General features: G+C 40.6%; 2 protein-coding genes across 2 annotated transcripts; both read left to right on the top strand.

The window, feature by feature from the left end:
- The first annotated feature begins 1,832 nt into the window (after positions 1–1,832).
- On the top strand, positions 1,833–7,851 carry LOC146492945 (uncharacterized). Its single transcript, XM_085149428.1, has one exon. The coding sequence runs from the start codon at positions 1,833–1,835 to the stop codon at positions 6,744–6,746; it is 4,914 nt and encodes a 1,637-aa protein (XP_085005554.1). The 3' UTR covers positions 6,747–7,851.
- Positions 7,852–8,609: 758 nt separating this feature from the next.
- On the top strand, positions 8,610–23,123 carry zc3h12ab (zinc finger CCCH-type containing 12Ab). Its single transcript, XM_085148418.1, has 6 exons — positions 8,610–8,763; positions 9,552–10,098; positions 15,516–15,655; positions 17,564–17,798; positions 17,892–17,992; positions 18,452–23,123. The coding sequence occupies exons 2-6, from the start codon at positions 9,587–9,589 to the stop codon at positions 19,396–19,398; spliced, it is 1,935 nt and encodes a 644-aa protein (XP_085004544.1). The 5' UTR covers positions 8,610–8,763; positions 9,552–9,586; the 3' UTR covers positions 19,399–23,123.
- Positions 23,124–24,048: the final 925 nt, after the last annotated feature.

Here is a 24,048-nt window from a genome sequence, read left to right as displayed (position 1 = left end):
ATCCATCTGAATCAGTGGTTACTTCTGAAGCTTTCACTGAATCATCCACTCCACCTGAATCAAAAATTACTTCAGAACCAGGCACTGAACCACCCACTCCATCTGAATCAATGGTTACTTCTGAAGCTGTCACTGAACCAAGAACCGCTTCTGAAACGCCCCTTGAAACTGAACCAGTGACTGAACCATCCACTTCATCTGAAACAATGTTTACTACTGAAGCTGTCACTGAAACATCCACTACATCTGAATCCGTGATTACTTCTGAAGCTGTCACTGAACCATCCACTCCACCTGAATCAATGGTTACATCAGAACCAGGCACTGAACCACCAACTCCATCAATGGTTACTTCTGAACCAGTCACTGAACCATCCACTTCATCTGAATCAATGGTTACTTCTGAAGCTGTCACTGAACCATCCACCCCACCTGAATCAATGGTTACTTCAGAACAAGGCACTGAACCACCCACTCCATCTGAATCAATGGTTACCTCAGAACCAGTCACTGAACCAACAATTGCATCTGAAGCACCACTTGAAACTGAACCAGTGACTGAACCATCTACTCCATCTGAATCAATGGTTACTCCTGAAGCTGTCACTGAACCACCAACTCCACCTGAATCAATGGTTACTTCTGAAGCTGTCACTGAACCATCCACTCCATCTGAATCAATGGTTACTTCTGAAGCAGTCACTGAACCAAGAACTGTATCTGAAACTCCACTTGAAACTGAACCAGTGAGTGAACCATCCACTCCATCTGAATCAGTGGTTACTTCTGAAGCTGTCACTGAACCATCCACTCCATCTGAATCCGTGGTTACTTCTGAACCAGTGACTGAACCATCCACTCCATCTGAATCAATGGTTACTTCAGAACCATTCACTGAACCACCCACTCCATCTGAATCAATGGTTACTTCTGAAGCTGTCACTGAACCATCCACTTCATCTGAATCAATGGTTACTTCTGAAGCTGTCATTGAACCATCCACTCCACCTGAATCAATGGTTACTTCAGAACCAGGCACTGAACCACCCACTCCATCTGAATCAATGGTTACCTCAGAACCAGTCACTGAACCAACAATTGCATCTGAAACACCACTTGAAACTGAACCAGTGACTGAACCATCCACTCCATCTGAATCAGTGGTTACTTCTGAAGCTGTCACTGAACCATCCACTCCATCTGAATCAGTGGTTACTTCTGAACCAGTCACTGAACCATCCACTCCATCTGAATCAGTGGTTACTTCTGAAGCTGTCACTGAACCATCGACTCGACCTGAATCACTGGTTACTTCAGAACAAGGCACTGAACCACCCACTCCATCTGAATCAATGGTTACCTCAGAACCAGTCACTGAACCAACAATTGCATCTGAAACACCACTTGAAACTGAACCTGGAACTGAACCACCAACTCCATTTGAATCAATGGTTACTTCTGAACCAGTCACTGAACCATCCACTCCACCTGAATCAATGGTTACTTCAGAACCAGGCACTGAACCACCCACTCCATCTGAATCAATGGTTACTCCTGAAGCTGTCACTGAACCACCAACTCCACCTGAATCAATGGTTACTTCTGAAGCTGTCACTGAACCATCCACTCCATCTGAATCAATGGTTACTTCTGAAGCAGTCACTGAACCAAGAACTGTATCTGAAACTCCACTTGAAACTGAACCAGTGAGTGAACCATCCACTCCATCTGAATCAATGGTTACTTCTGAACCAGTCACTGAACCATCCACTTCATCTGAATCAATGGTTACTTCTGAAGCTGTCACTGAACCATCCACCCCACCTGAATCAATGGTTACTTCAGAACAAGGCACTGAACCACCCACTCCATCTGAATCAATGGTTACCTCAGAACCAGTCACTGAACCAACAATTGCATCTGAAGCACCACTTGAAACTGAACCAGTGACTGAACCATCTACTCCATCTGAATCAATGGTTACTCCTGAAGCTGTCACTGAACCACCAACTCCACCTGAATCAATGGTTACTTCTGAAGCTGTCACTGAACCACCAACTCCACCTGAATCAATGGTTACTTCTGAAGCAGTCACTGAACCAAGAACTGTATCTGAAACTCCACTTGAAACTGAACCAGTGAGTGAACCATCCACTCCATCTGAATCAGTGGTTACTTCTGAAGCTGTCACTGAACCATCCACTCCATCTGAATCAGTGGTTACTTCTGAACCAGTGACTGAACCATCCACTCCATCTGAATCAATGGTTACTTCAGAACCATTCACTGAACCACCCACTCCATCTGAATCAATGGTTACTTCTGAAGCTGTCACTGAACCATCCACTTCATCTGAATCAATGGTTACTTCTGAAGCTGTCATTGAACCATCCACTCCACCTGAATCAATGGTTACTTCAGAACCAGGCACTGAACCACCCACTCCATCTGAATCAATGGTTACCTCAGAACCAGTCACTGAACCAACAATTGCATCTGAAACACCACTTGAAACTGAACCAGTGACTGAACCATCCACTCCATCTGAATCAGTGGTTACTTCTGAAGCTGTCACTGAACCATCCACTCCATCTGAATCAGTGGTTACTTCTGAACCAGTCACTGAACCATCCACTCCATCTGAATCAGTGGTTACTTCTGAAGCTGTCACTGAACCATCGACTCGACCTGAATCACTGGTTACTTCAGAACAAGGCACTGAACCACCCACTCCATCTGAATCAATGGTTACCTCAGAACCAGTCACTGAACCAACAATTGCATCTGAAACACCACTTGAAACTGAACCTGGAACTGAACCACCAACTCCATTTGAATCAATGGTTACTTCTGAACCAGTCACTGAACCATCCACTCCACCTGAATCAATGGTTACTTCAGAACCAGGCACTGAACCACCCACTCCATCTGAATCAATGGTTACCTCAGAACCAGTCACTGAACCAACAATTGCATCTGAAACACCACTTGAAACTGAACCAGTGACTGAACCATCCACTCCATCTGAATCAATGGTTACTACTGAAGCTGTCACTGAACCACCCACTCCATCTGAATCTGTGGTTACTTCTGAAGCTGTCACTGAACCATCCAATCCATCTGAATCAGTGGTTATTTCTGAACCAGTAACTGAGCCATCCACTCCATCTGAATCAGTGGTTACTACTGAAGCGGTCACTGAACCACCCACTCCATCTGAATCAGTGGTTACTTCTGAAGCTTTCACTGAACCATCCACTCCACCTGAATCAATGGTTACTTCAGAACCAGGCACTGAACCACCCACTTCATCTGAATCAATGGTTACCTCAGAACCAGTCACTGAACCAACAATTGCATCTGAAACACCACTTGAAACTGAACCAGTGACTGAACCATCCACTCCACCTGAATCAATGGTTACTTCTGAAGCTGTCACTGAACCATCCACTCCATCTGAATCAATGGTTACTTCTGAAGCAGTCACTGAACCAAGAACTGCATCTGAAACTCCACTTGAAACTGAACCAGTGACTGAACCATCCACTCCATCTGAATCAGTGGTTACTTCTGAAGCTGTCACTGAACCATCCACTCCATCTGAATCAGTGGTTACTTCTGAAGCTGTCACTGAACCATCCACTCCATCTGAATCACTGGTTACTTCAGAACAAGGCACTGAACCACCCACTCCATCTGAATCAATGGTTACCTCAGAACCAGTCACTGAACCAACAATTGCATCTGAAACACCACTTGAAACTGAACCTGGAACTGAACCACCAACTCCATTTGAATCAATGGTTACTTCTGAACCAGTCACTGAACCATCCACTCCATCTGAATCAATGGTTACTTCTGAAGCTGTCACTGAACCATCCACTCCACCTAAATCAATGGTTACTTCAGAACCAGGCACTGAACCACCCACTCCATCTGAATCAATGGTTACCTCAGAACCAGTCACTGAACCAACAATTGCATCTGAAACACCACTTGAAACTGAACCAGTGACTGAACCATCCACTCCATCTGAATCAATGGTTACTACTGAAGCTGTCACTGAACCACCCACTCCATCTGAATCTGTGGTTACTTCTGAAGCTGTCACTGAACCATCCAATCCATCTGAATCAGTGGTTATTTCTGAACCAGTAACTGAGCCATCCACTCCATCTGAATCAGTGGTTACTACTGAAGCGGTCACTGAACCACCCACTCCATCTGAATCAGTGGTTACTTCTGAAGCTTTCACTGAACCATCCACTCCACCTGAATCAATGGTTACTTCAGAACCAGGCACTGAACCACCCACTTCATCTGAATCAATGGTTACCTCAGAACCAGTCACTGAACCAACAATTGCATCTGAAACACCACTTGAAACTGAACCAGTGACTGAACCATCCACTCCACCTGAATCAATGGTTACTTCTGAAGCTGTCACTGAACCATCCACTCCATCTGAATCAATGGTTACTTCTGAAGCAGTCACTGAACCAAGAACTGCATCTGAAACTCCACTTGAAAATGAACCAGTCACTGAACCATCCACTCCATCTGAATCAGTGGTTACTTCTGAAGCTGTCACTGAACCATCCACTCCATCTGAATCAGTGGTTACTTCTGAACCAGTGACTGAACCATCCACTCCATCTGAATCAATGGTTACTTCAGAACCATTCACTGAACCATCCACTCCAACTGAATCAGTGGTTACCTCTGAAGCTGTCACTGAACCATCCACTCCACCTGAATTAATTGTTACTTCAGAACCAGGCACTGAACCACCAATTCCATCTGAATCAATGTTTACTTCAGAACCAGGCACTGAACCACCCACTCCATCTGAATCAATGGTTACTTCTGAAGCTGTCACTGAACCATCCACTCCATCTGAATCAGTGGTTACTTCTGAAGCTGTCACTGAACCATCCACTCCACCTGAATTAATTGTTACTTCAGAACCAGGCACTGAACCACCCACTCCATCTGAATCAATGGTTACTTCTGAAGCTGTCACTGAACCAAGAACCGCTTCTGAAACACCACTTGAAACTGAACCAGTGACTGAACCATCCACTCCATCTGAATCAATGGTTACTACTGAAGCTGTCACTGAACCACCCACTCCATCTGAATCCGTGGTTACTTCTGAAGCTGTCACTGAACCATCCAATCCATCTGAATCAGTGGTTATTTCTGAACCAGTAACTGAGCCATCCACTCCATCTGAATCAGTGGTTACTACTGAAGCGGTCACTGAACCACCCACTCCATCTGAATTAGTGGTTACTTCTGAAGCTTTCACTGAATCATCCACTCCACCTGAATCAAAAATTACTTCAGAACCAGGCACTGAACCACCCACTCCATCTGAATCAATGGTTACTTCTGAAGCTGTCACTGAACCATCCACTCCACCTGAATCAGTGGTTACTTCAGAACCAGGCACTGAACCACCCACTCCATCTGAATCAATGGTTACCTCAGAACCAGTCACTGAACCAACAATTGCATCTGAAACACCACTTGAAACTGAACCAGTGACTGAACCATCCACTCCACCTGAATCAATGGTTACTTCTGAAGCTGTCACTGAACCATCCACTCCATCTGAATCAATGGTTACTTCTGAAGCAGTCACTGAACCAAGAACTGCATCTGAAACTCCACTTGAAACTGAACCAGTGACTGAACCATCCACTCCATCTGAATCAGTGGTTACTTCTGAAGCTGTCACTGAACCACCCACTCCATCTGAATCAGTGGTTACTTCTGAACCAGTGACTGAACCATCCACTCCATCTGAATCAATGGTTACTTCAGAACCATTCACTGAACCACCCACTCCATCTGAATCAATGGTTATTTCTGAAGCTGTCACTGAACCATCCACTCCATCTGAATCAGTGGTTACCTCTGAAGCTGTCACTGATCCATCCACTCCACCTGAATTAATTGTTACTTCAGAACCAGGCACTGAACCACCAACTCCATCTGAATCAATGATTACTTCAGAACCATTCACTGAACCACCCACTCCATCTGAATCAATGGTTACTTCTGAAGCTGTCACTGAACCATCCACTCCATCTGAATCAGTGGTTACCTCTGAAGCTGTCACTGAACCATCCACTCCACCTGAATTAATTGTTACTTCAGAACCAGGCACTGAACCACCAACTCCATCTGAATCAATGATTACTTCAGAACCAATCACTGAACCATCCACTCCATCTGAATCAATTGTTACTTCTGTACCAGTCAGTGAACCAACAACCACATCTGAAACACCGGTTGAAACTGAACCAGTTACTGAGCAAACCAGTCTACCTGAATCAATGGTTACTTCAGAACCAGTCATTGAACCATCCACTCCACCTGAATCAGTGGTTACTTCTGAAGTTGTCACTGAACCATCCACTCCATCTTTATCAGTACTTCCACCGAAATTACCAAAGTCTGGGGAGCCTACATCTAAATTGCCACCTCTTGCGATACTAACAGCAGAACCCACAATTTTACCTAAGTCACCAACATTTATAACAGATTTCCTACACCCCTATGAAATAGGACCAGGAAATAAGTCCCCAACACAGTATTCTGTTCTTCCTCAACCTGATCATGATGTTCCACCTGGACCAGTACTTGAGATACATCCTGCTAGTTTCCCTAACATGCTGCGCAAAAAAGTGCACAAGCTACATAGACCATGGGTAAGGCGCAAGTGTTACAGAGGTTAAATGATGGTGATGATAATGAATATGATCAAGTAAATCAATCACCCTCCAAAATCCTAGAAAGTGAAAATGTCTGATTGTGTTGTGTTATAAAAAATAAATTACAATTTACGATAAAATTGTTTTGTTTTCCAATGTAATCGCTTTATCTAACAAAAGTTTTGGAAATGTGAAATTATAATTCAAAAACACATAACAAACCTTTTTTCCTCTTTCTTTTATTTAAATGTAATTAAAGTGGGACAAATGGTAGACTACTTAAAATAAAGTATTATCCATATTATTTCAACTCTTTTATAAGTTTTGCTGCTCTGGTTGCTTGATTGAATGATTATTCTTTTAGGGATTATACAACAATTCCTTAACTGACCTATAAAAGGGTAATTATTAGAGTTATTATTGTTTCAGTATTGAAATATCATCAGTCTCTTAATTACCGTATAGGCAACTTATCAAAAATACAAATAATTGAATTAATTATGAGGGCTGGTATCAGTCATTATGCAAATGTACTGTTTATAAGATTTGGGGAAACCTGCAGTCAGCTGAGACTGAAGAAGTCACTTGGATGAGTGACGAAACGTTTCTCCCACAAAACGCTACGTCCAGATGAACAGAATCAACTTTTGGAGATAACCGTTAACAACATATAATCACTGGCCACTTTTTAAGTCAAACTGTTTTGCTAACAGAACTAAGTAATCAGTCATATTCAGACATGCAGACAATAATGGGGACAAAATGTGATTTAAGTGACTTTGAACATTGGTGCTTTACAGGCTGGTCTGAGTAATTCTGAATCTGCTGATCTGCTGGGATTTTCCCACTCAGCCATCACTCAGGGGTTTAAAGAGAATGATTTGAGAAAGGTAAAATATCCATGACGTTGCAATTTGCATGGGCTTACCAAAACTGGACAGTAGAAGACTGGAAAAACATTGCCTGTTCTAATGAGTCTCAATTTCTGTTGTGATGTTGTGTCCTTGTCTTCGCGTTACAGCCTACCTAAGGTTGTTACCCATTTCCATCACTTTATGACCACAGCAGACACATATTCTGATGCATAACACACTATTTCACAATCATCTCAAAGTGGTGTCTTTAATATAACAACTGCACTCAAAATAAATAAATAAATAAATGAATATATACATACATTAAAAAAAAACCCAAAAAAAACCACAGTCCCCAATTCAATACAGCACCTTTGGACCTTTGGAGGTCGCAGTGGTGGTGGATGGGGGCTTCACATGTGCAGCTGACAAATCTGTAGCAATTGTGTCACACTATTATGTCAATATGGACCAAAATCTCTGACGAATATTTCCAGCACCTTGTTGAATCTATATGAATTAAGGCAATTCTGAAGGTGAAAGGGTGTCCAACCTGGTATTAGCCAGGTGTACCTAATAAAGTGGATAGTGAATATATACAGTATGTTCACAAAAAGTATTGTTAGGTTTTCATAGGGGATACTTATTAATCTACAATTAAGTCGACAAATATGCCCACAAACTTATTTTTGTCACATGGCGACTGGCACACAGGTGTGTCCCTGAGGCCCTCTAGTGGATCTTTTGGGCACTGCCTTAGCACAAATAAACGGGGGCTACATGTAATATAGCCTATTAGGAAAACTCCGCGTATTTATTGACTTACCTACTACGAAACGACTAATATCCGAGTGGGTAATATGTTTTAATACTCTATTTCTTGCACACTGGCCTGGCAGGTTAATGTGCTTATTACCTGTATTTCCTGGTTTGCTCTTGCATAATTAATCAGACGAACACGGATGGCGTCACATTTCGTCAGGTCGTAACTCGCTGAGTCGTAACGTCCCAGCACGTGACTCTGGCACGCTGGTCGTCTGCTGGCTGTTTGCTGTGTCAAGAAATGAAAAAGCCCAACTTCCTTGTATCGACTCACTACTCAAACAGAGAAAGCTTCGCATCAGCCGCGACAGCTGCTGACAACCCGAGAGGGATAAAAGACGCGTTTGGCACATTTTAATACACCGGTAAGTTTCTTTCTGTGAACTTGGGAAAAAGTGAAAATGGAAAACTAAAATAAAAGCACGACGACTTTAACTTTTTTGGCCTCTGTGTTCTCATCTTTTCTGCACCGGCAGATAGACATTTCCAGCAGGAATGCCAAACGTGTGCTAGAAGTGCTGCTTTTCTTTGTTTTACCTCAAATTGTAAAGTAACTTTTTTTTTTAGATTCACCCAGCTGTAAATTTAGTGTCATAATATGACGAAGTCATTCAAAAACAACAGCAACAAAACACAGGATAAGTGTAAGAACATCTTTAATAAGAACACAAAAAGTAGTTCAAATACAAATAAAGTCAGTCTGAGATAAAGGGAAATGTAAGGTTAAAGTGTTAATAGTTTAAAAACGATCACAACTGAAATTCACCTCATTAGCACAAAATATTTACAGGAATAAGAGAAGAAGCTAAACAGTTTGTTAACTGTTAATTGCCTACAATAAAGGAAATGTTTACTGTTGTTTAAATCATTATATTATATGATATTATGTTATAATATATTATGCTTTTAATCCATAACTGTAGTAAATAGTTACACATTAAATTTAGCTATACTGAACTTTCTTACAGCAACTTCTAAGCTCTGCTTTCATGGATACTCAGTTATGATACTGATATTGTACTGAATTTATTACTGATACCCAAATAATAATAATGCTAATGTTTAACTGGTTCACACATTTTCCTGATTTTGTGTATTTACAGGGCTCTGGTTTCTGTTGATCAATGAGCTGACTAATCTGTTTTCCAAATAGGTGTGACATGAGTGGGCTTCACCCACTGAGAAGAGATGAATACTGATGTTTTACTCTGCCCAGCTGTGCAGACGTGGAGTAAAACCCTCATTTCAGAGCAACACCGCCACACACACTCCCACACCTCTGCATGGGTCTGTCCTTCACTGCTCCCACTTCACGACTCTTGCCGTCCTTTCTGTGAGACCATGTACCCAGGTGAACCTGACCCGAACACAGACCCGCAGCTCTTGGAGTCCAAGCTGGACTTCTTCCACAAGCTGGGCTACTCCACGGCTCAGGTACAGGCTGTTCAGCAGAAGTTCGGCCCCAACATGGACACGGATAAAGTGCTGGGGGAGCTGGTTCGGATCGGGCCCGTTCAGGAGGCCAATCAGGGGCCGGTGACCACATTGTCGGTGCTGGTGCCCAGAGGAGAAACCCAGCCATCGGGCCCTACACTGCTGCTGCCTGTAGCTGGTACTTCCCCTCAGAGCAAAGAGGATACTGGCGAGGAAGGAAAGACTCTGAGACCCGTCGTTATAGACGGCAGCAATGTGGCCATGAGGTGAGCAAACTAATCAGTAGCTAGACTGATATTGAGTGATTGATTATGATATCGGTCCATTTTCCAAGTCCATTTTCTAACAGAAATCTCCCAAATCCACTGTTTAAAGCTCCTGCGTGCTCCACCGATCATCTGATTGATCCAAAATTGAAAACAGAATCATTATTGTGTCTCATGACTTGTAAATAATGTTTTTTATGCAGTATTGTCCAAAATTCACAGGTTAAAAGTCAGAGAATTTCTATTTCTGCATTATGGAGTTTCTATCTATCAGAGCTGCAGTGATTATATGATAAGGCAATAATACTTTCAGTTGGTTTTCACTCAAAAAGCAAATGAATGAGCTGCTCTTGTCTGTTTTGAATAATGTAGAACCACAACGATTAATCAGTTAATCAATGTTTTATATGCAAATAACTGTTTAGGCTAAACGAGCTATTTCATCTTTATACTTGAGAATACTTAGTGCCTCTGTTTATGATCCTAAGCTATATTTTGGGGGTTGAACTGAGGAAAATTAGATATAACAGGCATTTACTTAATTTTCTGTCAATTTACAGAGAAATCTGTTAATTATCTTAGAAAATAGTCTGTAGATTTATTTCTAATGAATATAATAATACATTTCTGCCCTAACAAAAACCTTTGTTCTGCTGTAACTAGGATAGATAACTTCTGTTTTCAGTCAAAGAAAGTAAATTGGTTAGTTTTTTTTAATCAGCTGAAATCAGGTCATTGTGACAGTCAGCTTCCATCTGCAGTTTCATTCACAGTTTCAGTTAGGAGTAGGAGTTGACTGAGTGGGAGGTTGTCTGGTGACAGCCTGTAGGCAGGGGTCCAGCAGCGTTAGATGTTTCATTTACCTTTCAGCACGTTTAAATCCAGAACAAAAGCAGCTTTTTAAACACAAATAGGTTAAATTATGCTCTTCAGGTGGTGTCATATCTCTTTTTTTCTGGTTTGGTTTTTTAATCAAAATGTGGAAACAGCATGGATTTTAGAATAGAATAGAATAATCATTTAATTGTCCCACAAGGGGAAATTTGGTTGTAACAGCAGCAAGAAAAATACATATACAAACAAACTGTACACAGGACACAGAACATATTTACATATTTACAAAGATTATTTATAAACGAATTGTTATTTACTCAACTGTAAGGGTAATAAATCATTGTTATAACTAGTAGGTCCCTATATGAGGATGGCAAATACTTGCTAAAACCTGATACAAGATTATAAAGTCAAATGTTAACAAACTGGTGTAAAAAGCATTTGTTAACATGGCTGTTAAACTCATTTTACATTGTGGGCCAAATACAGCCCACTTAAATCTTAAGTGCGTCAGACCAGTGAATGAGGAATATTTTTTCTTTTTTGTTTTGTTTTGATGTTTTTGCTGTGAACCCACCGTAAAAAAAGTTTTTATGTTATTTTATTTTTTTTACAGTAGATAGTGAAAAAACAAGATCTATGTGGTGGGTCTTTATTGGTGAGGAAAATGAAATATGTAAAACGTACATAATATGAAAATACAATTGTAAAAAGTGTAAAATTTATGTCCTCTTTCACATTTTCTGAAAGTCGTGCAGTGATTGGAATCTTTGGAAAACGTAAAAGGTTTTGTGAAATTCTGGCCCCAGGGCCTTAATTTGACACCCCTGATTTAGAGCAGTGCTCAAATCTCTCTCTTTTTTTATTACGAGCCAAGCTTTCCTTTCTCGTGTCATGTTTCTGTGACTGATTAGTCAGTTCTTGGGACTGCAGTAGCCTGAGTAACAAAATTTTTTGCAGATTTTCCAAGTTGTTTTCCAACTTGGTGGACACTGGCAGAGAGATTTGTCAGTTTTCCCTGCCAGGAACAAACCCAACATTCCAACATGTTCTCAGAAATATCTACAAAAACTGGTTTCTACCAATACCACAAAATTTTTGATTAACAAATATGTGAGATCCAATTTGAACTAAATGTTGACATTAGCATGCTAATATGCTAATGGTTTTATGAACTGTGTGCTGCATTTTGTTAGATTTAAAACTAGCTGTTAAGCCCATGAGGTCAACAGTTTTACTGAAGTCATAGAGTGAGTGAGTTGTACAGTATTTTCTCACAGACTTTTCTCATAGCGTTCTTTGTAAATAATGATAATACTGCCCCATAGTGTTTACTGTATCAACATTAGCACCAAATCCAGCATACAGGGAAACTGTAATAGTGTTAGACATTTGATTCAAAACCAATATTCTTCATCGTTTTGTATCGTTAAAAGTCTTGAACTTTATCAGATACATTTCTAAAATTATTGCATTTTATTTCAACTATTCCAACAGTCATTCCAATATAAGTTGCTAATCATAATATTAAATATTTAATATCATAAATTATGTATATACTCTTTTAGGTTGAAGATTTAAATACAATTTCAGTGATTAGGCCCATCAGAGATTATACTACACACTCACTGTGTGTTTTGTACTTGTGTTGTGCATCACCTGAGGAATTTTCTTTTTCTTTTTACTCAGAACGCAATAAACCAGTTCTGCAAACTGCAGCTTTGAAAACTGCTCCTTTCCCCAAGTAAATTACCTAAAAGCATGCAGGCACTGATCTCTAATTACTGACTGTGATTTGGGAATTTTAGTTGTGCCAAGCATTTTTTTTAATTATACACCGAAGTGTCAGAAAGGGTGAGAGAATTAGGGTATACATCTGTTTTAGCACAGTATACACCCCGTCTGTCATTTGCCTTTCCCAGCCGGGCATACAGGTTCAGGCATGCAGCTTCTTGAGTATGCAAATCAGATTGAACTTATAATAACGCTTTCTTTTTTAAGACGAATGTCTCTGGAGCAGGTTCAACAGCATTTCTTCAATGTCATTCAGAAATTCACCAAGGACTTACACTTACATCGTCACAGTCTAAGTAGAGGTGTACCTTTTTGTTTAGAAACAGTTATTCTGGCAAGTTGATGATAGAAGTGTTGCGAAGCTGTCGCTGAGCAAAACAACCAACTTTGTTTAAGCCACACGATTGCCAGATGTTATTTTTTTAATAGCTGCGAACATCCATCAAGCCACTAAAAACCTGTCATGGGTTAGGGCAGGGTGTTGTTTTTTTAAAAGGCAAATTTTAACCTTTCAAATAAAGTCTCGCCTTTAGCTTTACAGTTTTTTAAGCTTTTCTTTGAGTGTTGTAAATATTTAAATAAGTGAAAATTTTATAAAACTGCTGGATAATAACTTACCTTACCATTAACCTTAGATAATGAGAAAGTGGATGATAAGAGCCAGCTAGAAACAAACTAAGTCAAAAGAAAAGCAAGTTTTTCATATGACTCTGTGCCGTCCTGTGAAAAACTAAGTACACCCTTACTACAGATCACCTCTATAAAAGTTTTTGCAGTTTGCTTGCCTGAAACATTCAGTTGTGTCAACACAATACCACAATCTACCCAAGAGTGGACGTCCCGGAAAATTCACCTGATAGAAACTGCTACTTTCTACAGGCATCAATTAGCATGGTAATTGTAAATGGTGCCACATTAACGGAGGTCTTGTACAGGCATCGGTAACTGTCATGAAACTGTCATTACGTTCATCATAGTACAATTAGAAGAAGGGTTGCCAAAACAAAGACTATTCCTTCTCTAAAAAACAAACAAACAAATAAAAAGTATGGTTACAGGGCTTGAGTTTGCAAACAAACTCAAGACTAATTGGTCAAAATCAAACTTGGCCAAAACAAGACGTTGGCTATCAACACTTTGTGCTGATAGGCACAGGAGGGGTGATGATTTGGGCTTGATTTGGGCAGTTTGCAGAGTCTTCTAGAGACAAATGTGAGGCAATCTGTTCAACAGCTGAAGCTTGGCTGAAACTGAACTATGATGCTTTGCTTTATTTCGACTGTTATGCAGAGTGGTTTATAGAACATTCAGTCTTTGAGTCCCTGTTTTTGGTTTTTGTTATTAGTGACGTAACGATTTTTTGCAACACATTTTTCTTTTTAAAATACAACGCGTGCAATAAATGTGAAGAGTACTCAGTGGTTAGTACAGTTTCTTCACAGCAGTCTTAGAAGTCATAGTCAAGTAGGGCAACTCATAACAGATAAAAATCATTCTTGGGGAAATCCCTCGCATAATCACTAACACTAATGATTCAGCCGTTTACCTCGTTACCGCCAACTCGGTGCCAATGCTGGCACGGAGCCAATTCTGCCTCATGCTTTTTCCAAGCCAGTTCACATTTCTGCCGAATAGAGGAAAAATACTTGTGATATAACAGATGATGGGGTAGTTTTGAAGGAAAATCATAGTGGGCAGAATCAATCCATCTATCATTCGTGAATTTCTTAAGGTAGTTCTTTCCATGGTCATTGTTTCCTGTATTGGTACTACCACAAATCAAATAAAGTGGAACCACATCTAGATTATGAAAGGGATATATAAGCATTTTGCACTGTGGAAATAGTTATGGATCAGATGTCAGTGTGTCACTGACCACTTTTTTAAGCAAACCTTTTGGGTCGTATTGACATGATAGCATCACATTGTTACTGCACATCCATGACGTCCATCTCCTGTTCCACCACATCCCAAAGGTGCTCGACTGGATTGAGTTTTAAATGATTTGAGGTTTGTGACATGGAGTGTTTTCAGACGATGGGAACATCGTGTTCACAAAGAGATGAACGTGCTTAAATGATGCTAAATTGGTACTAAGCGGAAATATTCCCCACATCATTACACCACCATCACCACCCTCAACTGTTGATTAATGGAAGGACAATTCCATGCTTTCATGTTGTTCATGTCAAATTCTGACACTGAGACTCATCAAAGCAGGCTTTGTGTTTCTAGTCTTTTATTGACCAATTTTGGTGAGTCCAAGTGAGGAGGGCGGCTGCTTTCTGGATAGTTTCTCTTTTTAGACCGTTCTCTGTAAACTCTAGAGATGATTGGTTTCGGTAGATCAACAGCTGATACTGAAACGTGGCCAACCAGGTCACTTAAATCACCTTCTTCTTCATTTTAAATAGTTATTTTTAACTATAGCAAGTCATCTTGATCATGTGTACGTGCCTAAAAGTATTGAGTTACTTCCATTCATTAGATATTTGCGTTAGGGAGCAGTTGAACAGGTGCGCCTAAAGTGGTTAGTAAGAATAGTCCACGCACTCGTGCCTAAATCATGGTCAACCTGTTGGAGACAAAGAGCTTTGTTCATTGTAATCTTTAACATCAATGTAAATAAGGTGCACTGATAAGAGCTATGATGCCGAGTGAACATCAAAGAGTGCCATTATAAACACCATAACCCTTGTTCTAAAGTGGGTCAGGGACGTTTCCCTCCAGCTGTTAGGGTGTGGGCATGTGTTCTGGTTTCTTATTCATTTTTCCTGGTTTTCATTTAGCCATGGCAACAAGGAAGTTTTCTCTTGTCTGGGAATCCAGTTGGCTGTGAACTTCTTCCTGGACAGAGGCCACACTGAAATCACTGTGTTTGTTCCCTCATGGAGGAAGGAGCAGCCCAGGCCGGATGTTCCCATCACAGGTACAACACTGGGAATTCACGTGCTTTGTTTTGTTTCTCTACTTCCTTCTTTGCCCGACTGTGCAACCTGCACTGAAAACTGAAAGGTGTGATACAATTTCCATGACAGAACTAGTGAAAATATTTATTAAGCTGAGAGAAAGTTGACGCCTTTGATATTTTTTAAGCAAAAGTTTCCCAGAATGTCCCAGCACGTGTTTTAAGCTTTTGATGGGGATTTTTAAAAAGACATTTACATTTTTTTTCCCGAATTGCCTGCTATGAAGTTTTTAATGGAAGTTAAAGCAAGAACTCTCAATGTAATCGAGTAGATTACTAGTAGATTTGAAACTAAATGGTAATATAAAAAAGCAGAACAATAAATAATTTGAGAAATTATTTGTAAGTAGTGAACTTAAAACCCAGGCATGTAACGGCAGGACATTGTTTGATAGAATCAGCTGCTGATTCTCAGTTTACTGTAAAACTCAAAAGGGGAAACTCCACAGACAGTTTTTTCCTCCATGCACAAAGCTTATCTGCAGCATGTGCTGCAAAAAAAACAATTTTTTCTAAATTTTTTTGTCTTGCTTTTGTGATACCAAATGATAATCATCATTTCAGTTAGCCTGTGGTGACCTATATTTGGAAGTGACTGCTGATAATGTAGTTAAATAGATAGCTCATGCAGATAAACGGTTTTGTGTTAGGGTGTAATTTCAAGTCTGCAGTTATTATTCAAGATGTTTAAACCTGCCTCCTGGGAAAAACACAAACTAATATGCAGTCGGGACTTGCTTTATTATAGCTGAATGAGTTAAATAAAGATCTGAATGGGCATTTAGTGATGACCCTGAGCTTAATTTCCGGCTCCTCTCGGCTCCACGAAGATTAAGCTCTTTGTTTTGTTCCTCTAGCCACTCCTTTAGGGTTAAACTGTGCTCCTTCTGCAATTTTTCTAATTATGGAGTTCCACAGGGCTCTGTACTGGGATGAATTCTATTCACATTATACATGCTTCCCTTGGAAGGCAAGGCATAGCATACAGTGTCATCACTATGCAGATGATACCCAGCTTAATCTATCCATGAAGCCAAATGACACACAGCAGTTAGCTGAACTATAGGAATGTCTTATAGACATAGAGAGCTGGATGACTTTTAATTTCCTGATTCTAGAACTGAGTTATTGTACTCGGCCCTAAAGATTTTAGAAAAATAGTGTCTAACCAGATATTTACTTTGAATGGCTTTATGCTTGGTCATTTTGACTGGGGTATGTCCTTGTGAGCACATTAAAAATATGTATGATTGCTTTCTTGCACTTCTTTAACCTCCTAAGACCCAAACTCTTCCACGACATGCATTTTTAATTTCTCTTTGATATTTGGGCATATTGGGGCTCGATCAATGTAAAAACAAAGAATTACCAGACTTTTTTTTACCTTATTTTTGTTTTTAAGAAAAATAAGAGCCACATATGAGGATATTCGTTTAAAATTTTGATAGCACAGTAGCAGTATAATGGTATAATATATAGTGGATATCAGGCCCATGTAGAGCAAAATTGAGTATTTTGGTCTAAATAACCCAAAATGTGGTCCTAGGAGGTTAAGACAGGATGCTTGTAAAATTAGAAATATGCTGAAAACTAGTTTGTTCACTTATTCTAGGCTTGACTATTGTAAGTCATTATTATCAAGTTGTCCTCAAAGCTCCTTGGAAAGCCTTCAGTTGATCCAGCGAGTATACTGACAAGGACTGGGAAGCGAGATCATGTTTATCCCATATTGGCTTCCCTTCAATGGCTCCCTGTTAAATCCACAGTCAAATTCAGAATTCTTCTCCTCATATTCAAAGTCTTGAATAATCAGTCACTGGCTTTATTGTAGTGGCTCATCATTTCTCTGACTTAATGTTTGGCATCTAGATCAGCAAATTCTGCGTGAGCTGGAGAGGAAAAGGATTCTGGTGTTCACACCGTCGCGACGCTATGCAGGCAAACGAGTGGTCTGTAATGACGACTGCTACATTGTCAAGCACGCCTTTGAGTCTGACGGCATCATCGTGTCCAACGACATGTACCGTGACCTTCAGGGAGAGAAGCCGGAGTGGAAGCGCTTCATCGAAGAGAGGCTGCTCATGTACTCCTTTGTTAATAACAAGTGAGTTCTGCGTTCCTGATACACAAGATCCCTACCAGCTAGGAACCTGGATTAACCGATGAGTGATGGTGTTTGCATTTCACCCCGATGTAGGTTTATGCCCCCCGATGATCCCCTCGGTCGACATGGACCAACCCTGGAGAACTTCCTGCGGAGGGTTCCAAAGACTCAGAAAAAACAGCCGTGTCCTTATGGTGAGAGAGCTTTTTTAAGACATGTAGCGCCATCAGGGGTCACAGTACAGCAAACATGGATCCCAAATACACAGTCAGGGTTAAAAAGAGAGATCTTGATGGTTTCAGCCCTCACAGATTTCAGAATCCAGTATTAAGGAGGAGACACTAAGACAAGTTAAACTTCACAGTGCTTGAGACAAACTACCTACCAAGTATAGTGGTGCAGTTTTAATTTCAAAGAATGCCCAATGTTGATCAGATTTAGTGTATTTTGTTGCACTTTCTGTAAAATTGATAAAGAAAAAACTATTTAAAGCAGTATTTTAGAAAAATTCCTCACTTTAACAAGATTATGTGCAGACTACTTTACATATAGGGCTTTTATTTGACTGTTGCCTAGCCGAGACATTTCTCTGCATGAAAAAAGGAATACTGCTTTGGTGGAGTTATAAAGCCTGCTGTTTATTCTTTTTCCAGGGAAGAAATGTACTTATGGAATCAAATGTAAATTCCACCATCCCGAGCGAGCCAAACAGTCCAATCGTGCTCTTGCAGACGAGCTTCGAGAGAGTGCTAAGCAGCCTACTGCTTCTCATAAACAATCTTCAGCTTGCTCCAGTCCTGTGCCTGGACTCAGCCTCCTGTTGGTGGAGGATATGGCGAAGAAACTGACTCTAGGAAACGAGAGCAGCTCCTTAAAAAAAGCTCATAGAAATGAAAAGGTAGCTCAGGTGAAGGCAAGTCACTGCTCCAGCAAGAAGGCCTCATCAAAGAAGGAGAAGTCCAGCAAACACGCATCGTCTGATCACAACTCGGTGCAGCACAGCCGCTCTCAGGAGCAGCTGGACTCTGGTTTAGGCTCCATAGACAGCCAGCCGGTGGAAGCTCCTCGGAGTCTGAGTGATCACCAGTTTGGGCTACCATACAGCAGCAGCCAGCAGTACTGCCCTCCAAAAAGTGCCCCGTGCAGCTGCTGCTCACATGGCACTGCCTCTTGTGGGAGTGTGCCGGCTTTCCCAACTCACAACATCGGGCCAGTGAGCAGCCACAGCGCCAATATGATGTCCTACAGTCTGCCCCATTATCCAAACTATTGCGCTTACCCAGTCAGCATGAATCCGTACAGCCAACCGACACATTTCCAGCGCAGCCAAACCCACAGCTTCCAGAGGCCACAATGGTCCGATCCATTCTGCGGCCAACCGGCGGTGGTCCGCAGCCTCCCGGGAGATCCCTCACACTGGGAGCCTCCTCCAATGAAGCAACCAGGTCCCAGCAGAGAGGAGAGAGAGGTTATTCGGAAAAAGCTCCTCGCTATCTTCAGCGCCCAGCTGGTGGATACAGCCATGGACATGTTCCCTCAGATGATGGATCCACAGATGCTCGTGGTCGAAATCCTCAAGTTGCAGAGTCAGCTGAGATGAGACGAATCCAGTCCGAGAACTCGTCTTTCAGTGGAAAGACTGAAGGTTAACATGAGTTTGTGTGTTTTGTATTGTGGTATCCACCTTGATTAAAAACTCTATTTGAATTCTTTGGAGTTGCCTCGCTGCAGTCTCACGTTAGAGGCAGGATGCAGTTGATACAAATTGTATCTTTATTTATAAATTTTAGCAAACATGTGGCTTTTAATGCTACTTAATTGGATTAACTGACACTCTTGAGGTCTACCTTTCATAGATACACTTATATAGTCAGATTCAGTCACCAGTGTGTTGTGTGGATGAGGAGCACGTTCTCGATATTGATGTCTTTTTGGAAGAAGCTGACGTCTGAGAATGACCAACAAGCTCGGAAATGACTGCGAAGGTCGCCTTGTGTGTGTCTCAACAGTATTTAAGAACCGGCTGTGCTGTGCTGAGCTGCGTACTGAAATACCTTTTTGTGTCATATTGGCACTATGCATCTATTGTTTCTAAGACATCACTGTGCAGTGTTGTCAATCAACGTGTCAGGATAAAATATTTATGGCTGCGTTCTCACATACACTCCCTGCAAATGGTAGTTGATCTCAATTGTCAGAGTTGGTTTTGACATGGTACTGTTTTTGACATGGTCTTTGAGCCAGAGTTTCTCTGTTTCTGGACTTACTAGTTTTTATTATGTGTGGAATATTGTATGTGATTCCTAGTTTCATAATTATATTTACATCATGTATAAAGTATGCATCGGTTAGCGTTCAGTTTTTAGTTATCTTAGAGTTTTTCTGCTCCAGGCTGTTAAGTCAGCCTTGTTTTCAAGGTTCTTTATCTATTGTCTCAGTGTTTGTTGCCCCCCTTCTGTCTCCTTAGTTGGTCATGTCCGTGTCTGCAGTGTGGTTTTGTTTTTGTGGTTAGAGTTTTATTTTTTGTATTTCCTTTGAGCATCCAAGTACGGGAATAAAGCTGCTTTATAGTTAATTCTGTCTGTCACCATGTGCTGCACCTGGGCCCTGCCTAATCTGCCATATAGCCGATTATGACAGTTTTATAGTCCCGGAAATTGGATTCTGTTTGCCTGGATGAAGCGTTTTCAGTGGAAGAAGCTGAGCTGCATCCAGATGAACTGATTCAAGTCTGTACTTGGATTGCTGCAAGGTGGTTGATGGATAATGTTCTCAGTTTAGATTATTTAATGTGTTTTTTGTGATATCAAGCTAACTGGAATTTAAAACACACCTGCAGTAAAACTGTTATATTTATTCCACTTTATTTTACTACATTTATTCTGTTCTTTTTATGCTGGTACAAGTTGTTGAAAAAAAATAAAATAAACAATTAGCAGTCCAGCTGTTTACATTGTGCTTTATTTACATGCATTTTTAAAGACTTGATATATATACACCACTCACTTACCCAATGTGTTTGTAATAATATGGTGAATAACTGTGATAAAGTGGCAAACTTCACAAATACAGTAGCTCTGCAGAAATTCCATTAATCCATTAAGTACTTACGTTTGGAGTCCAACCAGAACTACAAAGATCTAAAACATAAATTATTTCACCTCTAGTTGCTGCAAAACAGTAATTTACTTGCAAAATGACATAGGTACTCTGCATCCTCGCTTTTACATAGGAATGCAATCAGATGACAATCAGCTGAGTTAGGTCCCTGAGTTGAACTGTAACTGTTGGGAGACAGTTTGGCTCCCACCAACCAACATGTGCAACTGCATTGCAATCGAAAGTGGCTGTCCATTGAAGAAGTTGGCGCTTCTGAGTGAGCAGTTCATTGGCGCTGCTACTTTTTACCAAATTGGGAAGAAGTACCAGAATAAAAATGCAGATTTTTCCAGGTCGCAAGAAAATTGCCCATCAGAGGTATATATGTCTAAAAATCTGTGTTCATGATAATTTAGATAATGATAGTTCTTGCTTCTTTAAAGAAGCGGTTTAGTTCCGTTTGGTTTTAGTTAGATGAGATCACCAGGAGGTGAATGCAAGCCAATTTAATGTTCTTAAAAGTGATGTAAATCAACTGCGTGTGAGAGGCTTCTCAGCACAGGCAAATAACCTTAAACACACCCTGTCGAGTTTTGGAACACCTTAAATTTTACAAGTAGAATCTCACTATAGAAACACAAACATCTAGAACCACAGTGCATTTAGAAAGTCTTTAGACCCCTTCACTGTTCCCATCATTGTACAGTCTGTAACCTGTTATAAAGTGAAAAAAACATGCTTTTATATTCTTTGTGCAAATGTAGAGGAAATCATTTACTCTCATTTACAAAAGTTAGGCTCTTTCTTTCATCTCTCACACCCCTTGGCATTATTTATAGCTTTGAAAATTCTCCGGTAAGTTCCTCCAGGCTTTGAACACCTGGTTTTGGCCAATTTACTTCATTCATTACATTCATTTGGGGATGATGCCTTCCTGTGCCAATATGCCCACCAGTGCACAAAGCAAAGTCAAAAAAGATGTTTGGAGGAGCTTGACGGAGTCCTGACCTCAACCTGATAAAACAACTTTGGGGTGAATTAGAGAGGAAACTGCGAGCCAGGTCTTCTGGTCTAACTTAAGTGTCTCACCTCACAAATGCACCTCTGGAAGAACGGTCAAAAATTCCCATAAACACACTTCTGAACCTTGGAAAGACATCCCAGAAGAGTTTAAACATGTATAGCTGCAAATTGTGGACCAACATCATATTCAACCCCATGGATTAAGAATCAGATGGCACTCAAGTTCATATGCTGTGCTGTCTTTGTGGTGATGGGGGTACACAACTGCAGCCACACGATGTCTTGTTTCACTGTGTACCGTACCACTGCGCTTGACTTGAGGTTGAGTATAGTCTGGAGCATGTTTAGCTTCCGTGTATATCACCAAGAGGACATTTAGATAAGACAGACAGCTATAGTGCGGAAAAAAAATAAAATGTTTTTTCTGAAGCGGTACAAATGTTCTTTAGCGATTAGAAAAACTGCCGTTCTTGGTTTCATTTTGCAGCCATGCAGCTGCTGTTTACTCAATGTATATTTTGGAGTACTTTCTGAATGTGAATACCAAAGTGTCAGCAGTGCAGGTTAAAACTTGTTCTGCAGCACGTAACCACACTACTGCTTTTGTAGCAGAAAGTAAGGACAAAAAAACCACAAGTGAGTTATGGTTCAGCAAAGAGAACACAAAGTGCACGTTGTTTTCTAATAAAGGCAATTCTGTTCGCAGGCGGATAAGATAAAAATCAATTTTCTAGGTAACAAATGCGGTTGTTGCTGAGACTTCCACCAAAATCAGCTTCAGTTTTACCGCCCTTAAACAGGAAAACACACTTGAACATCCATCATTTGCATCAAGCAGGTGCTGAATTTAACGAGCAGCGTGGTTGTCCGTCCTTTCAAATGAACAGCGGTAACACAGGGAGTTTGTTTGGCCACAGGACGTTAGGAAACTCAGGCAACAAACTGCTGGGGAAAGGAAAACAGTAACCTCTGCTCTGACTATGAGGTCAAAGATTTATGACTCATTAAAGCCCAAACAGTTTTCCAGTGATGTGCTCGTGTTGTACTTTCCCTGCTTTCTTTGAAAGTTGGTGAGGATTAAACTGGTATTAGCTCCCACTTATTAAAAACAACAAAAGGAGACAGTTGTGCGGGTCTTGTGTAAAGCATAGCTTAAAAGCAAAAAATAGCTGCACAGAGAAGAAAACAGACCGAAAAAGAAATTTTGTTCACAACATACTCCCAGTTTGTTTGTTTCTTTATATTGTTATGGCCAGTCTAGGCGCGGCCAGACCACAACATAAAGGGTGATCCATCCCCGTCCAACCCCAAGCAGCACATCACACACTTAATATTTATTACAATAAGTGCGGTTAAACCAAGGAAGGGAGCATATCGTAACGTCAGGGTGAACCCAAGGCCAAAACAACAAACAAAAGGTAACCTATCTCAAGAATAAACAACTTACCTACCCAAAAAGAACTAAACCAAACGACACTCACTTTCCTCCCTGCCTAACAAAAACAGGAGAAAACTGATCAAACAAAAAGGCGGTCCACCCCTACATGCTCTTACATCGAGTAACATATTACCACAGTGACACAGTGAATGGTCTGCCGATTGGGTTGGGCCGAGGACGAATAAAGTAGCAGTCGCCGGCGGTCTCCTCTTATCCGCTGCCTCCCGGTCCGCAGCCAATCGGTGCGAGCCATCCACCCTGGACGCACCAATCCCGGAGGAGCACCTGGACACTCAAATTTGCATGTGATTAAGATCAATCGTAACAATATTAAGTTTAGGACTTTAAACTTACATATTAATGCAGACATATTATTTTCTACCCGTTTTATATTCAAATGTTTCCTTAGTCAGTGACGAATGTGTTTATGTTTTTGGTAGCGTGTCATTCTGTTAATTTGTTAACACAATAGCTTGAAAGTTTTTGTATGAATTGTGATCAGGTGTATAGAGTGGGGTTATCTTAACAGTCCTTTAAATTCGGCTTATGTCCACAGACGTGTTTAAACTGAATGTAATGATTTATTGGTCAAAAATAGACAGAAATATTAAAATTATAAAGCTACAATCTTACAAGTATTTGTATAAAAATTACAACGTGTCACCTCCTCTCTGGTTTAAGGTTTTAAAG

This window comes from Neolamprologus multifasciatus, chromosome 22, assembly GCF_963576455.1.
Source record: "Neolamprologus multifasciatus chromosome 22, fNeoMul1.2, whole genome shotgun sequence".
In the NCBI taxonomy this organism is placed as follows: domain Eukaryota; kingdom Metazoa; phylum Chordata; class Actinopteri; order Cichliformes; family Cichlidae; genus Neolamprologus; species Neolamprologus multifasciatus.
Note: the sequence above shows the minus strand (reverse complement) of the source record. Positions and strands in the feature narration are given on the sequence as shown.